The 14,691-nt window shown below is 33.8% G+C and overlaps 1 protein-coding gene across 2 annotated transcripts in view; it reads right to left on the bottom strand.

Annotated features, from left to right (window-relative positions):
- Positions 1–14,691, bottom strand: part of LOC144845942 (uncharacterized) — a 56,756-nt gene that overhangs the window by 19,257 nt on the left and 22,808 nt on the right. For both annotated transcript variants that reach the window (XM_078703461.1, XM_078703462.1), the window contains 29 exons: positions 14,356–14,556; positions 13,795–13,938; positions 13,225–13,446; positions 12,761–12,913; positions 11,641–11,787; positions 11,138–11,335; positions 10,598–10,744; positions 9,859–9,957; positions 9,628–9,762; positions 9,032–9,136; positions 8,527–8,628; positions 7,985–8,095; positions 7,425–7,520; positions 6,898–7,002; positions 6,522–6,665; positions 6,070–6,180; positions 5,763–5,855; positions 5,320–5,430; positions 4,844–4,969; positions 4,554–4,664; positions 4,138–4,239; positions 3,278–3,385; positions 2,731–2,874; positions 2,311–2,517; positions 1,844–1,951; positions 1,213–1,380; positions 890–1,000; positions 316–417; positions 1–105 (listed from right to left, as the gene is read on the bottom strand). In XM_078703461.1, the coding sequence (XP_078559587.1) occupies positions 1–105; positions 316–417; positions 890–1,000; positions 1,213–1,380; positions 1,844–1,951; positions 2,311–2,517; positions 2,731–2,874; positions 3,278–3,385; positions 4,138–4,239; positions 4,554–4,664; positions 4,844–4,969; positions 5,320–5,430; positions 5,763–5,855; positions 6,070–6,180; positions 6,522–6,665; positions 6,898–7,002; positions 7,425–7,520; positions 7,985–8,095; positions 8,527–8,628; positions 9,032–9,136; positions 9,628–9,762; positions 9,859–9,957; positions 10,598–10,744; positions 11,138–11,335; positions 11,641–11,787; positions 12,761–12,913; positions 13,225–13,446; positions 13,795–13,938; positions 14,356–14,556 (3,816 nt within the window). The remainder of the gene's footprint in view (positions 106–315; positions 418–889; positions 1,001–1,212; positions 1,381–1,843; positions 1,952–2,310; positions 2,518–2,730; positions 2,875–3,277; positions 3,386–4,137; positions 4,240–4,553; positions 4,665–4,843; positions 4,970–5,319; positions 5,431–5,762; positions 5,856–6,069; positions 6,181–6,521; positions 6,666–6,897; positions 7,003–7,424; positions 7,521–7,984; positions 8,096–8,526; positions 8,629–9,031; positions 9,137–9,627; positions 9,763–9,858; positions 9,958–10,597; positions 10,745–11,137; positions 11,336–11,640; positions 11,788–12,760; positions 12,914–13,224; positions 13,447–13,794; positions 13,939–14,355; positions 14,557–14,691) is intronic.

Raw genomic sequence — 14,691 nt, 5'->3', positions numbered from 1 at the left:
ATGGCATTCTACACTTGCAAATTTCACAGCCTTCAGAATCAGTTGCAAGGCCAAGAGTACATGTAAGTGGGCAGTTGACAGAGGTAACTGGTACACATGATGTGGCTGTGAATTGAAATAGATATATTTATAGGTAAAACAGATTTATCAAAAGATAAACCAATGTTAACTTACGCCTCAAAACAGTTTTATCGAGTTACTCAGCTCAGATGAGATTGTTTTGATATATATATATATATATTGTAAGGTAAGATATTCAATTGTATTTTTTTTTCAAACCTTTTGGATAATCTACAACTGAAAAAGAACACACACCTTGGTTCTTGCAAGAGCATTTCTGGCAGCCATAAGAGTCAGTTGCAAAGCCATACTCACAACGAAGGTTACAGTTGCTAGAATCGATTGGTTGACAAAGTGCTATCAAAAAAGTAAGAAAATTATCATAACTACTGGATAATTTGGCAATGGAGATGAAAAGGTTTCAAAAGAGCATCCTAAATATACCTAAATAAAAGTAGTAATTAATTAAAGTCATTTCCTCTAGAAAATTAACCTAAACAATAACTGCATAGCATTGCGAGGTGTTTTCCCGAATGATCGTACAATCAAAACGGTACTGGGTATGATCAACAAGCGTTCATGTTCCAAACTAATCATCCATTCATAGAAGTACTGATGAAGAAGTCAATCTGTGGCGACTATAGAATAGACCCGAGACCTGACTATCTTCGACTTTTAAATAATAGAAAGTTTTGAATACAAGTTTGTAATGATAATGAATGATTAGTGTCTAAATATTACTAGTTTTCTGCTATGAGAGTGAATAGGTTCCATACATAAACCAAGAGTTGTCCTTAAGTATTAAGAAAATAATTGCTTGTGACATTACCTGGTACTTTGCATTCACAGACATTGCATCCATTAGCATTGGTTGCCAGACCATATTCACATCTTCTCATGAGTGGGCACACGGTTTCTATTATAACTGGGCATACATTGTCTGCAAGGAGAATAATATTTGCTTAATATTTTAATAGTTTACCACCATTTGTAATTTAAAAATTACAAGGAAAAATATAAATAACCATTTGATTGTCTAAAGCTCTGTCTACAATATCAAACTAGTTTGAAAAAAAAGTGTGATGTGCCCAAATATGGTAGTGATATCATCATCATAGTGTAGACAGAGCTTTAGAGATAAAGTTCACTTACTATCAATGATCTTGCATTTGCATATTTCACATCCCTTATAATCAGTGGCATAACCATCAGTACATGTTAGTGCACATGATCGTTGAGGTGAATAGTTACATGTTTTCACTTGAGGAATTAGGAAGTTCTTCTTTCCAGCACCAGGAGTTCCAAAGAATTCTGGTGCTCCTAAAAACAAATATTATACAGTGATTATACATATGCACATTACTATGGTCCATAATCTGGTTACTAAACACTGTCCATTGTCAATAATATATACCTGGTAATTTTATACTTATATAATGTATTGAATGTATTTCGAGAAGCTAGGCCATAATTTACGCTACTTATGCTTATTTATATAATGACAGAACAATGTTGTCCTAGGCTCAGAACAGTCTTCGACTATACTTCAACCATACAATTAAACTAAAACTAATAACAGGGTGAACTGGTGTCATTAAATGACTTAATGAGCCAATGGTGATATTTTTGTTATCCTAGTAATGTGGTAGACAGCCAGGGTATAAATACAGGAGCTGGGATTGGTAAAGCAAGCATGATAATTACCAAACCACAGAGCCAGAGGTATAAAATATTCAGGCATTTTATTAGGTACATTATCAGAGAGATGATCAATACTACTTACTTGGCATCTTACATTTGCAAATCTCACAACGTGTGATAGGATCAGTAGCCAAACCATTTCTACAGTTCTGAGCGACATTGCAGTTGGTGAAAGATGTACATGTGGAATCTGAAAATAAAGACAAAATATCAATGTTTCTCTGTAATTAAATTCAACATCTACTAGAAACACAGTCTTTTGGTAACAAACCCATTGTTGATGAACTATGATTTAGCAACAACATAGTAACTAATTTTAATTGCAGGTGTGTACAGTTATTATTTTATTAATGTAAAGTTAAGTTGGGAAGGTTTGGTATACTAAGGCTACTTAATAAATAGAATGATAATCTGAATATAGGGCACTGTGGCGACCTTGTTCCTCACAATGCAGGTGAAATGGGATAGTATTTCAGATTCGTTTGTAAGGGAGAGGAATGATGCACCACTCAGACACAAACATGCACAATACAAGATGTAATAAGGTACCTTTTCGCTTGCATTCACAAATCTCACATCCATATCTATCGGTTGCAAAACCATACTCGCATTGAGCATTACAAGTCTTCATGGATTTACAGAGGGCTGGTTGGCGACAAGAACAGATTTCACAGCCAATTTCATTAGTTTCAAGACCAAACTCGCAAGTATAAATCTTGGGGCAAACATCTTGGCTAATAACAGTGCACAAAGGCTCTGAAAGAAAAGAACATATTGATTATTTCAGGATAAGGAAAGTATTTACAGTAAAATGAGGTGAAAAGAAGTCAATATTTTGAAAAAATGAATGCATTCATTGCTGTCTAAGTGTTTTACGGCATACACAAGTAAAGGTTTGCGGGTACACCATGTGCTTCCAAAAAGGAAATAAATGACACCATAATTAAATATAATAAATGTAACCAATACCTGACTCTTTGCATCTGCAGATTTTACATCCCTTGTTGTTAGTAGCATATCCGTTGGGACAGGTCAAAGTGCAATCTCTGAGGGAATTCTTTGGACATCTGGTGACTGGGGTCAATGTGACAACAGAGTAGGTTTCTTGACCAGCTGTAACATAAAATCAATAACTTTAATTGATGAATTTAATACCAATGCAATTCACAATGTTTAATCTTCTGTTATCAACTATAAAAAGATGAAAAGGAACTAATTGCTACAAAAATGGCATGTTAAAGACACAAAACAGCAAGGACAGTAGCAATTGACAAATAAATAATAATCATCATCTTAAACGCTAATCATTGTTAGACATTGCACGTCTCACTTGTGTTCGCCACTCTGTACGTTTTTGAGCAAGCATGTGTATAGGTCCGCATGTGAAAAGTTCTGTTTCCTTTTTTATGGTTGCCATTTATGTTGTTTTTGGTCTTCCTTTTGGTCTTTTTGGTCTTTATTTATAAATAATAAAAATGATTCTAAGTATTTATTATGATTGATGGGTGATACTTACGTGGCAATTTACATTCACAGATTTCACATCCAAGGGCATTGGTAGCCAGACCATATGGACAGAACTTACGGCAGTTAAAATCATGGACTAATGAGCATGATCTAGGGTCTAGAAAAAGATAACAAATCACAAAGATTATTGTTTTATCAAAAACAAACAAATAGTGGTGTTGGTTGTCTATGAGTGAGATACCCACCCGTATACACACTACATATGCCATAACATATATACACAAACCAACAGTTGGTAGACTATGAATGAGATACCAAATACCTATGGACACTAATTGTAGTGTTTGTACTGGGAGCGGTCGAATGAAAAATTAATATGTAAAAACAAAGTCGTCAAAAACTGACCTACACAAATTTTTGTACAATACTTAAAAACTAAAGTCTGTATTAGATAATTTACACTCGAACTAGTAGACATAGAAAGTCATTTATTCTGAACTCTATATAACAGCAAAACATCTAGATAAGATTAGTATAATTAAAAACTGTGTCCCATTGTAGGCCTCATGACATGACATTGTTATTGGAATTTTTCTCTTTTGCCTGTATGCTTTTGTATCCTTTGATGTGTTTTTCATTATCGTGTTTTTTGATGTTTTTTATATTTAGAGCTTTGTCTGTGTACAAACAACAAGTTTTAAATATTTTTATATATTTGATAATAAATGCTGTGCAAGCAGTGCATTCATTCATCAAAAATACATTTATCATGAAATTGTTTATTCTAGGAATAATGGAGCAGTATACTTAAATATTTTAACTGGAATTAGAACAATACTAGATAGATACATCTGACAAAAGGTTTTTGGAATAAGTGAATTGAATAAGTTAAATGAATTGAAAACTTACTGAATACTTTACACAAGCAGATCTCACAGCCTCTTGCATTAGTGGCATAGCCGAAGTCGCATAGTTTATCACAGTTAGTACGATCAACCTTAGGGCAGGTAGCTGAAATAAAATTACGTATATAACGTTTATGCTTATGTGATCAACCATACATTGAAAGTAGTTTCATTCAGTAGACATCGAACAGTAAATGTAATTCCCAATACAGGGATAGAAAATTACCAATAAATTCAAGGCATCTTGATAGAAATGGTAGTGCTAAACCAGCAGTTGGACCCAGGACTCTGGAATTGGTAAGCAGGCATGTCAACCACCAATCTTATCAACCACCAAGCAACAGTGTTTACACATTGGTTTACTAGATTATTTCAAGAAGTTAAAAAGATTGGTTTTCTATAAGAAACAACAAAGCATACCTGGAATCTTGCAAGAGCAGATGTCGCATCCGTCTGAGTTGGTTGCTAGACCGTAGGGGCAGGTAGTCACTTGTGGACATGTTTCAAATGAAAGAGTTGTACATCGAGAACCTGTATAAGACCACGAAGATACCAAATTAAATACATCAACTTCTAGTATAATACTGTATATTGGTGGTAACTATGATGATGGTAATACAAATTATGATGATGACAATATTGATAATGATGAAAATGCTACTATGCTGATAAAGAAAATGGACCATGTAATTTTTGTTTCATTATCTCACCTGGAGCTCTGCATGAACAGATTTCACATCCATTGTTGTCAGTGGCATAACCATTGTTACATGAAGCCTGGCAACCAGTCAATGGCTGACACATTGGTGATTCTGACACAGTGACACCCATGTTAACTAAAGTAGGGTTAAAAAATGAATCATTTCAGAAGTCCATAATTCGGTATAAAATTGTTTCATATACAGTACATCATATATACATATTGGAGCATAGAAACTGATTTTTTTTCACATTCATGAGTGTACTACTGTATGTGAAATGTTGAATTCAAGTCATTCATTTATCTATTTTGTTCTTCTTTTGTATCGAGCACTTTTGTTCATGCCCTGCATTAAGTTAACACACAGATTATTTATACAAAGGTATTTCCTATTGATATGATGTCCTAGTGCATGTAAAAAACATATTTGCCTGCCTCCTGCAGAACTGAAATACAATAATGTTACATATTATTAGTATTAAATACCTGAAGGTTGTTTGCAGGCACAGATCTCACATCCATTAACATCAGTGGCATATCCAAAGGTACACATCTTCTGACAGGTATGAATGGTCATTGGTTTGCATGTTGCAGATGCTGTCAAAAACCAAGATAAGTTGATACCTCAATATTTAGTTGAATAAATTACTGTAAGAGATACTGATCTGGATACAATCGTTTCCAAAACATACAGAAATTACAAAAATGCAGTCCAGGTACATATTTTGCATTAAACATGAAAGTATTTCTTTAGGCTTTAGGCATTAATCATAACTGTGTGAAGATTGCATGTAACAAAAGAAACCAACATTTAATAAACTGTTAATAAAGTTTACATAGTCATAATTGTATTTTCCTATTCAATGTGTGCTATTTCACTATAATAATTTAATAGTTTTTGTGTGTTTAAAGTAACTTAAATAACTTACGTGCTAATTTGCATTTGCAGATGTCACAACCTTGAAGGTCTGTAGCATATCCATATGGACATTCAATAGCACACTCATTCACACTGCATGAAACTGTTACAAAATAAATGAAAATACGTATAATATAACAAAGTAAAAATGGATACATTAATATAATGTATGACAAAAAATCAGTAATTAAAAATAGAAATATTGGATGTTCTAGTTTTAGCTTTTTAAAAAGGCATTGTAACCACGGTCATTGGTACTTGCTGTAAGGTGGATAACAACATATAATAGATGAATAGATGAAAATCCTTTAGCTTACTTGGTTGTTTACATTCACAGATTGGACATCCTTGGCTGTTGCTGGACAAACCGTATGGACAGGTCAGCTTTCTTGGACAAACAACATCGGTCAAGACTGGGCAATTAACCTCTGAAAATGTGCAAAAAGATTTTCAATAGCTAAGTTTATACGTTTGGAACTATATAATTAAGTTTTTTTAATGATAGGGAATTTTCATGTCAATGAGTCATGTAGTGTGTACCTGGAAAGACTGTATCACTTTGGAAGGTTCTAAGAACCCAATCACATTATCTACATAAGGAGAAAAATGTCTAAAGATATTATTGCTATGATGACAAGCAATCAGTAACATTATGCAATGATAAAGTACTTCTTAAGCTCTGTCTACACTATCAAACGTTATGTGAAAAAAAACTACTGCTCATAATAAGTTTGCTGAAATGATGGAAATTACATTCATCATATTTTACCTGGTTGACGACATTGGCAGATCTCGCATCCAAAGTCTGTGGCATAACCATCTGGACATGTCAAAGCACAATTTCTGGAAGTCAGAGGCTCGCATGTTGCTCCATACATTGTCTTGGAATGGAATTTGTTGGATGTTTTAGAGACTGAAATAGTAAAGAGAGAGTTCTTTATTTCATGGTAGATCTCCTACTGCTATCAAGGAGCAAGGTCCTATCTGAAACATATTTCATTCATTGCAATTAAGCTCTGTCTACACTATCAAACTAGTTTGACCAAAAAAAATGTGATGTGCCCAAATATGGAAGTGATATGACATCATGTCCATATTTCGGTATATCACATTTTTTTTTCAACATTCAGTTTTGCTGTGTTTACCTGGCAATTTGCAGGAACAGATTTCACAACCATTTGAGCATGTTGCCAAGCCAAATGGACACACTTTCTTGCAGTTTAAGTTGCTAACAATTGGACACTTGGAGCCTACAAAGAGAAGAATAAATACAAATGTATATTACAGTCCTGTTGGTATTTGTTGCAGCCAGACATAAGATGAAAGGACTGTTACGAGTTCTTATCTTGGCAAGGTGAGCTAGCTCAGTGTCCTGTTGTTAGATTGCCTTGGTTATACACTCAATTCTTTATTAATATCTCCCAATACCGGACACCATTGGGCTGACCAAATATGTCTGGTTTTCCGGAAAGTCTTGTATTCGGAATGTGTTTTGAATTAATGGTTAAAATGAATTTGGGACCTTTTGAACCTTGAGCAAGGTCTGGTAATGGGAGAGTTTCTGGTTTTCAGAGAGTCCGGTATTGACTGTATTTGTCAATTAACATTGGTCTGTCAAATGGTATGTTACATTATACTAATAAAATGAATTGACAACACGAAATGAACTTACTAGGTTGTTTGCATTCACAGAGTTCACAGCCGTTGTTATCGGTACGCAAACCATACTCACATCTCAAGTTGCATGACAGTGGTTGACATGAAATACCTATATAAAACATTTAAAAAATTATTGCACAATATATCAATAATATCTGTAAATATTACACTTTTTAAAAGAGAAGATTGTATGAAATTTTGACTGGTTGAATTGACCCAATTAATTTCTACTCTTTTAACACTAATCTACAGATGTTTCTACTGCATAGTCACATTTAGAACGAATTAAAATGGTGTTTTAAATAATGATTTTATCATGTAAGTTTTTCTCAGATTTGGCAAACTTTATATATTGTTTTGTCTTTTCTCATGTTTTTGTATTATCTTATATATGTATTATTATTTGAATTGACAGAGGAGCCCTTAATATCAGTCTTTTCAATGAAAACCTGCATGGGTGATGGTTAATAAAATAAAATGAAAAAATCAAAGCCCTTTATTATCATTTTTACTTATGTGCCTAAGCTGAGAAAAGTTATTCAAGCAATAATAAGACTAAGGAAATGAAATCACCTGGTAATTTGCATACACACATGGGGCATCCAAGGTCATCGGTAGCCAGACCATAAGCACACATCTCCTTCATTGGGCATGCTTCAATGGTCAATGGTGGGCACTGGCTGACTGTAATGCGAAAAGATAAAACATAAGTACATTCAAATTACATTGCTGCAATAAATTACATTCAGGTATCCTATTTGGATAATTTAACTGTACATTTTACTTTTTAATTTATGTACGATACATTAAACAAATTTAATTGCAAATATTCATGCGTATTAACCACACTTTTGTTTATAGTCTATACAATATCTATTGTTCATTTTCTTTCAGAAATTATATGAGTAAAGCAAAACAATTGTGTAAGTGATCATTTAAAAAAAGTTGTTACTTACTTGATTTATGTACACTACATTTACAAACATGTTTAATCGCAAATATTCAAATATATAAGTTCTTACCACATAATTGTTTTAGTCTATACAATATCTATCGTTTATTTTCCTTCATAAATTATACGAGTAAAGCAAAACAATTGTGTAAGTGTTACTTACTTGGACGTGGGTTGCATGAACATTGCTTGCATCCAAATTTGTCAGTCTGGAATCCTGTTTCAACACAGGTCTCAACACAACTTGACATATCTGGGCACTTTCCTGAAAAGAAAGATTAAAAATTACAAAATGAAATTCATTTTTTATATATTAATTATATTTAATTTAATAATACAAATTTTGTTTAAAATATGATGATCACCGGAGCATGAATCGCACCATCGGACTAAAGCTCTGCCAACACTATCAAACTAGTTTGACAAAAAAAGTGTGATGTGCCCATATATGGCAGTGATATTCCAAAATATGGTGGTGATATGACATCATCATGTCTGTATATGGTCACATCACATTTTTTTGTTACATAAAGTTTGATAGTGTAGACAGAGCTTAAGACAGAGTGACAATATTGCAGTTCTAGCATTCAATTTTTATATTTAAAGTATAAATTCTGGATGTATATGTACAGTATTGTTAGTTAAAAAAGAACTTTGATGTAACAAACCTGATAGTCGGCACTTGCAAACCTCACAGCCACGAGTATCGGTGGCATATCCGTATGGACATCGCTCTGTACATGTTTCGGGTGTCATTCTTGGGCAATCAGTTGCTATAAAAGAGAGGTTATAAACAAATAACGCCAAGACTAGGTAGCATTAAGTGTGACACATAGCATTTTCTTTGGCATTTTCAGGGAAGTTTTACCAAAATGAAAGAATGAATATATACTATTTACAGACATACAGATTTGAGCTTACTCTAGATCTGGGCAAATGTAATATGTAGGTCCATCCGTTTTACAACACATGGTGGAAAACCAGCAGTGATATATATTGAGATCAGAAATGTCCAGATATTTGTAAGTCAATGAGATGAATCAATACACCAAGGTAACATCTTACTCTTCAAAAGAGTTGTTTTACCACTTTGCCGATTTTATGGATATGGTGGATAGAGCCTCATTATTATGTTAATAAATCTATTGAGCTTATTGTGGTTTACTTTAGTTTCAAAACATGTATTATTGTCCATTGTTGCTATAGAAATGTCAAAAATGGAACAAACCGCAAAATTGAAACAAATTGAATAAGATGTTGTTACCTGGTCTCTTACACATACAGTTACGCATGTCACAACCATGAGAGTCAGTGGCAAAACCTTCAGAACAACGGTTGGTTACACAATTTGGCCTCTCACAGAATGTCTTGATTGGATTGTAGAATATTTTTTTCATATCTGAAAGATTAATCAATTCAACATTCAAGTATATTTATCACTGGAAGCGAGATAACTAGGAATACCACATATATTGATATATATTGATTGACTTACCTGGGATCTTGCATTGACAGATTTCACATCCATATGCATTTGTAGCAAGGCCATATGGACAGTATAGGCCACAAGATGTCAGAGGAGTACAAGCATTGGCTGTAGAATAAGTGCGCATATAAATAATGATTATTATTAATATAATTATAAGAGGACAATAGTGAAGGATAAATACTAGTTAAGGCTTTAATTTCCTTAGGCCATGGAAAGAAAATTTGTCTCCACCGTGCTTGATATCACACTGTTTTCATTTAAAACAATTTTATATTTTCTAATAACTTTAAGTAACAAAAAAATGATTTGCACAAATATGGACACGATGATGTAATATCACTATAATATTTTTTTGTCTAACTAGTTTGATAGCGTAGACAAAGCTTAACGGTGCATATTAGCATAAATATTTGTGCTTTGGGTTTGCTTCGGATGGGATGTAAAGCCGTTGGTCCCGTGTACTTAACAGTGCACGTTAAAGAACTTGGTACACTATTCGAAAAGAGTAGAGGATCGTCTTCCGGTGTGCTGATCTGGTAGGCGCTGCACTGCTAGCTGCCGTGGGTCTGTGGAGGGCCTAATCCGAATTTCGTCAGTTTCTAGTTAAACTTGAGGGCCAGTAATAATACATTTAACATTTAACAATACCAGGGAAATGAAATTACACTCTTCCCTGACAATACTAAGCAACATGAATAAGATGAACTTAATTTATAATGTAAAAAAGAGAATTAGCATAACTTACGAGCTTGCTTGCAAGAGCATGTTTCACATCCAATTAAATCAGTCTTGAATCCATAAGTACATGTCAATGGACAAGTTGAGGATTTCAAGACTTCACAGAACACAGGCTTGCTATTAGGTCCTCTTACGGCTGGTTGTTCTGGGAATGCTGTAATAATATTTAATAAAAGTCATTTAAACAGACCAATAGGGGGGTGTAGTGTTGTGTGACAGGAATTCTACCTGACAAATATGTCATTTTTATATATATTACCACCCTCAAAAGGAACAATAAACAGACATATAAACCATAATGTAAAGCAAGCACTTAACCAGATCCCCCACATTTTTTTACCTGAAAATGATAAGATACAAAATAAGTTCTCTCCCCCCCCCCACCCTATTTCAAAATCATGGATCTTGGATAGGTGAGCCCTTCTCATATTGTTTAATACAACATTCTTTATTCAATTCAGGGGTTCAGTCAATATGTAACTATATCTTGTGGGGGGATATTTTGAATCAGGTTTTTTTTTCATATTTTTTCTCAAAATAAACTTACAAGGATGCTTGCAACTACAGATCTGGCAACCTCTACCGTCAGTGGCATATCCAAAGACACATTCTTTATTGCAGGTCTGAGCATTGATTGGTTGGCATGTACGTGCACATTCACAGATCTCACAGCCTTCAGGGTCAGTTGCATAGCCCTCAGGACAGAGTTCGTTGCAGGTTAGTGATACTACTGGACACTTGATAACTAAAAAATTTATATAGTAAATTAAGTGATACTTATTCAATGTGTGATTATAAATTGGATACATAGTCAAATGAATTATTTACTACATAATTTCATTACAAAAAAGAATTTATATCTCTTTTAAAAACCAATAGATGCACTGATTATATTTAAATAACATAGTTATTTGGAGTCAGTTTTATACTACGTTAATATCTCTCTTTTGCCATTTAATTTTGTGTTGCAATATTTTACTTCAAATCCAAGAAACAGAAACTGGCCAACTAGAAATTTGAATTTTAGGAGATTTTAATTAATTTCTTTACCTGGTGCTCCTGGAGCCAAACATTCCATGAAACAACCATTAAAGCAACACTTCTTGTTAGCAGTACACTCATTGTCCAAACTGCACACATCAATGTTACTTTGACATATACCTTGGGGTTGTATCATTGGGCATACTCCAGTTTTTACTGAAAAATTAACATAAGCATTAGGTAAATTTCCAGTTCTATCTATACTGTAAATAACTCAATAAGATAAATACACATTTAATATGTGTACATGTCGCCATTCACACTTAAACACCCATAACATAATAAAGAATTTGTCTATCTAAATGAATACCACTTTTAAGGCAGGTTATTCAAATTTTTGGATGTGATGACGTCATCCAAATTAAATATGTTGTAACTAATCTGAAAGACAATTAACCTAGACAATATTAAAACTGGGGGAAAATGGAATACGAATAAGCGAGATGCGTTCTATTAAATGCGATGACCTATGATGAAAGAGACAAAAATCCATTTTTTTTTTCATTTGAGTGGCCATATGATGACGTCAGACAACTTGTCAAGCAACAAAGTTACGAATTCATATCTACAACTCATTAGCTTTCAAAATAAGTTGAAAAAATGGTGGGTCAACAGTCTTCCTCCTATAATAGATTTAAAATAGGCATATTTTTTCATAAATTTGCAATTTTTAAGCGCACTGTTTTTATAGTTTAACATGCACGTTAAATTTTCACCAAGTGTCAATACAAAATGACTTTTGGTTTTTAATGAATGATCAATCATTGAAATGACTCTGACGTTTTTAAAAAATAGGAGGTGCACAACTTCAGGTAAATGTCGATATGTTGACAAAGTTACGATATGTTCTGTTTACACGTTTTTGAGAAATGCGACACGCAAAAATTGGAAAGAAAAAAAATGTTGATGATGATCTCATACAATCACAAGGAGTTATCCTAATAAGAAAAAAGCTAAATCTAAAGTAAAACAGCTAGAAAGAAGATGCAGAGCTTTCAGTTAACATTAACCTTTCCTCACATTTTATATATTGTTATGTCTGTACTGTATTGTTATTAATAACTGAATAATTTAGCCAGTTTGAGAACAAACTGAAATGAAATAGAGTTACTAGTTTTTTTTAGTTTACCATTGTTGGTTGGCAGTGGAATTATACATGATCTACCACATCCAGCTGAGCAACACTTTTTAGAACCAGTACAGTCTGTATCCATGCTACACTGAGTCAAGCAGAACAGTTGATCAATTGATGCAACAGTTTTAGGGCAGACTCCGTCTTTGGCTGAAAAATATAAGCAAATGCTTGCACAAATAAATCATACGTTTGAATGTCGTTCGTATAATTGTGTATTGTTTTTAAGAGGGCATCTTCAAATCAGCTGTACTGCTGTAGTACAGCTACCGTTGTGAAACAAAGTTGAATAAATAAATCTTATAGGAATCATTTTACCAATCATTCAATAAATTAACAAATAAAAGGATGAAATAGCTATAACTAAACACCATAAAGACTGCAATGAATTAAACAGAATCTTTTTGAAAAATAGCACTTAGCTATCAAACAAAGCTATCTTCTCTAGAGGTCATACTTACTGTCGAATCCTGGTGGAGATGGTTCCTGTGGTACGATTGGCTGAAGTGGACTGTTAGGTCCGAATTCATTCATCACTGGAGGGCGACATACACGACTACATCCACCATCGCTGCAACACTTCCAATTTTGGGTACATTCACTATCTGCTGTGCATTCAGTGACACAAGTTTTTCGTAGAACACCAGAGGTTGGTTGTGTGTTAGGGCATGAACCAGGTCGTTCTGGAATGAAAAAATTAAAGAATTACAAATGAAAAAAATCTTCATTTGAAGTCTTACGTACAAAAAAAATAGAAATTAAATGTTTATTTTATATAGAATAAAAAATATGCCCTTAAATCAATGAAATATATATATTTTTAAACTGTATCAGTGGTTTTTATACATATACTGTACAGTACAGAGCCAAGCATTGAAGATTGTGGTACTCCTCATGAAACAGCCTGTAGTGCATTAAAAGGTTATACCTAGCATCTATTCTGCTCTGCTTTGCATCAAGCACTTTTGCCTAATGTCCTGGTTCAAGCTTACAACCTACTATACTGTATTGTAGAATTTTTAGCAACTTACCTAGTATAACTGGAGACATACATGTTCTGGCAGCTGGAGTATTACAACACTTGGATTTGCCAGCACAGTCAGCATCACTACCGCACATATCAACAGTGACGGCATCCATCAATGGGTTGTAGGCAGGGCACTGACCAACTTTCACTAAAATAGAAAAAAAGATTTCAAGAAATTTACTAATAATTGAATTGAAATCAATCAATCAACGACTGGTCTCCCAGAGGGCCCATTTATGTTCAGTGGCTGTGATGTACTAGTACACCAGGGTAACCCCTTAGTACATCTCGAAAGATGTACTAGGTTCTTTCAAGTGCACATGAGCTAAAGATGTGTACACGGGACCTACGGCTTATAGTCCTTATCCGAGAACCAAGACCATGTAGCGAGTGAGCCGCGAACCCTAGCCGATTTTTTATGACGTTCCCACTGTCTTAACCGAGTGTAACTCGCTGTAAAAGCATAGTGATTCTTTAATGGTAAAATGAAGAAATGAAATCCTGTATTTTTTCTATATATGTATGATCTCCTAAAATTGACTAACAAAGCATAGGGTTACTCTACCTGTATCACAAAGCACATGAGGACAGCATTGACCTTCAATGTTCAGGGTGCGGCATCCGTCAGCTACGTTGGTTGGGCAGGTAAATACATTGCATTTGGTGTATCCATGACGGCACTGGCATTGTGTGCATGAGTCACGCATCCATACTTCTCCGTGGTTGTAACGAACATTAGTGGTTTTATCGGTACATTTTCTGTATCCTATATAATATAAATTAATTTTTTTTAATTCTTAGAAGTGTATAATTTACGTTTCATTTAGGTATATACTGTTAAATAGGTTGTAACAGGTTAAATAAAAATTATTGAAAATTTACCAAATACTATAAAAAAAAT

Source organism: Antedon bifida, chromosome 6 (genome assembly GCF_963402885.1).
Source record: "Antedon bifida chromosome 6, ecAntBifi1.1, whole genome shotgun sequence".
NCBI lineage: Eukaryota > Metazoa > Echinodermata > Crinoidea > Comatulida > Antedonidae > Antedon > Antedon bifida.
This window is presented reverse-complemented; position numbering and strand designations above follow the sequence as displayed.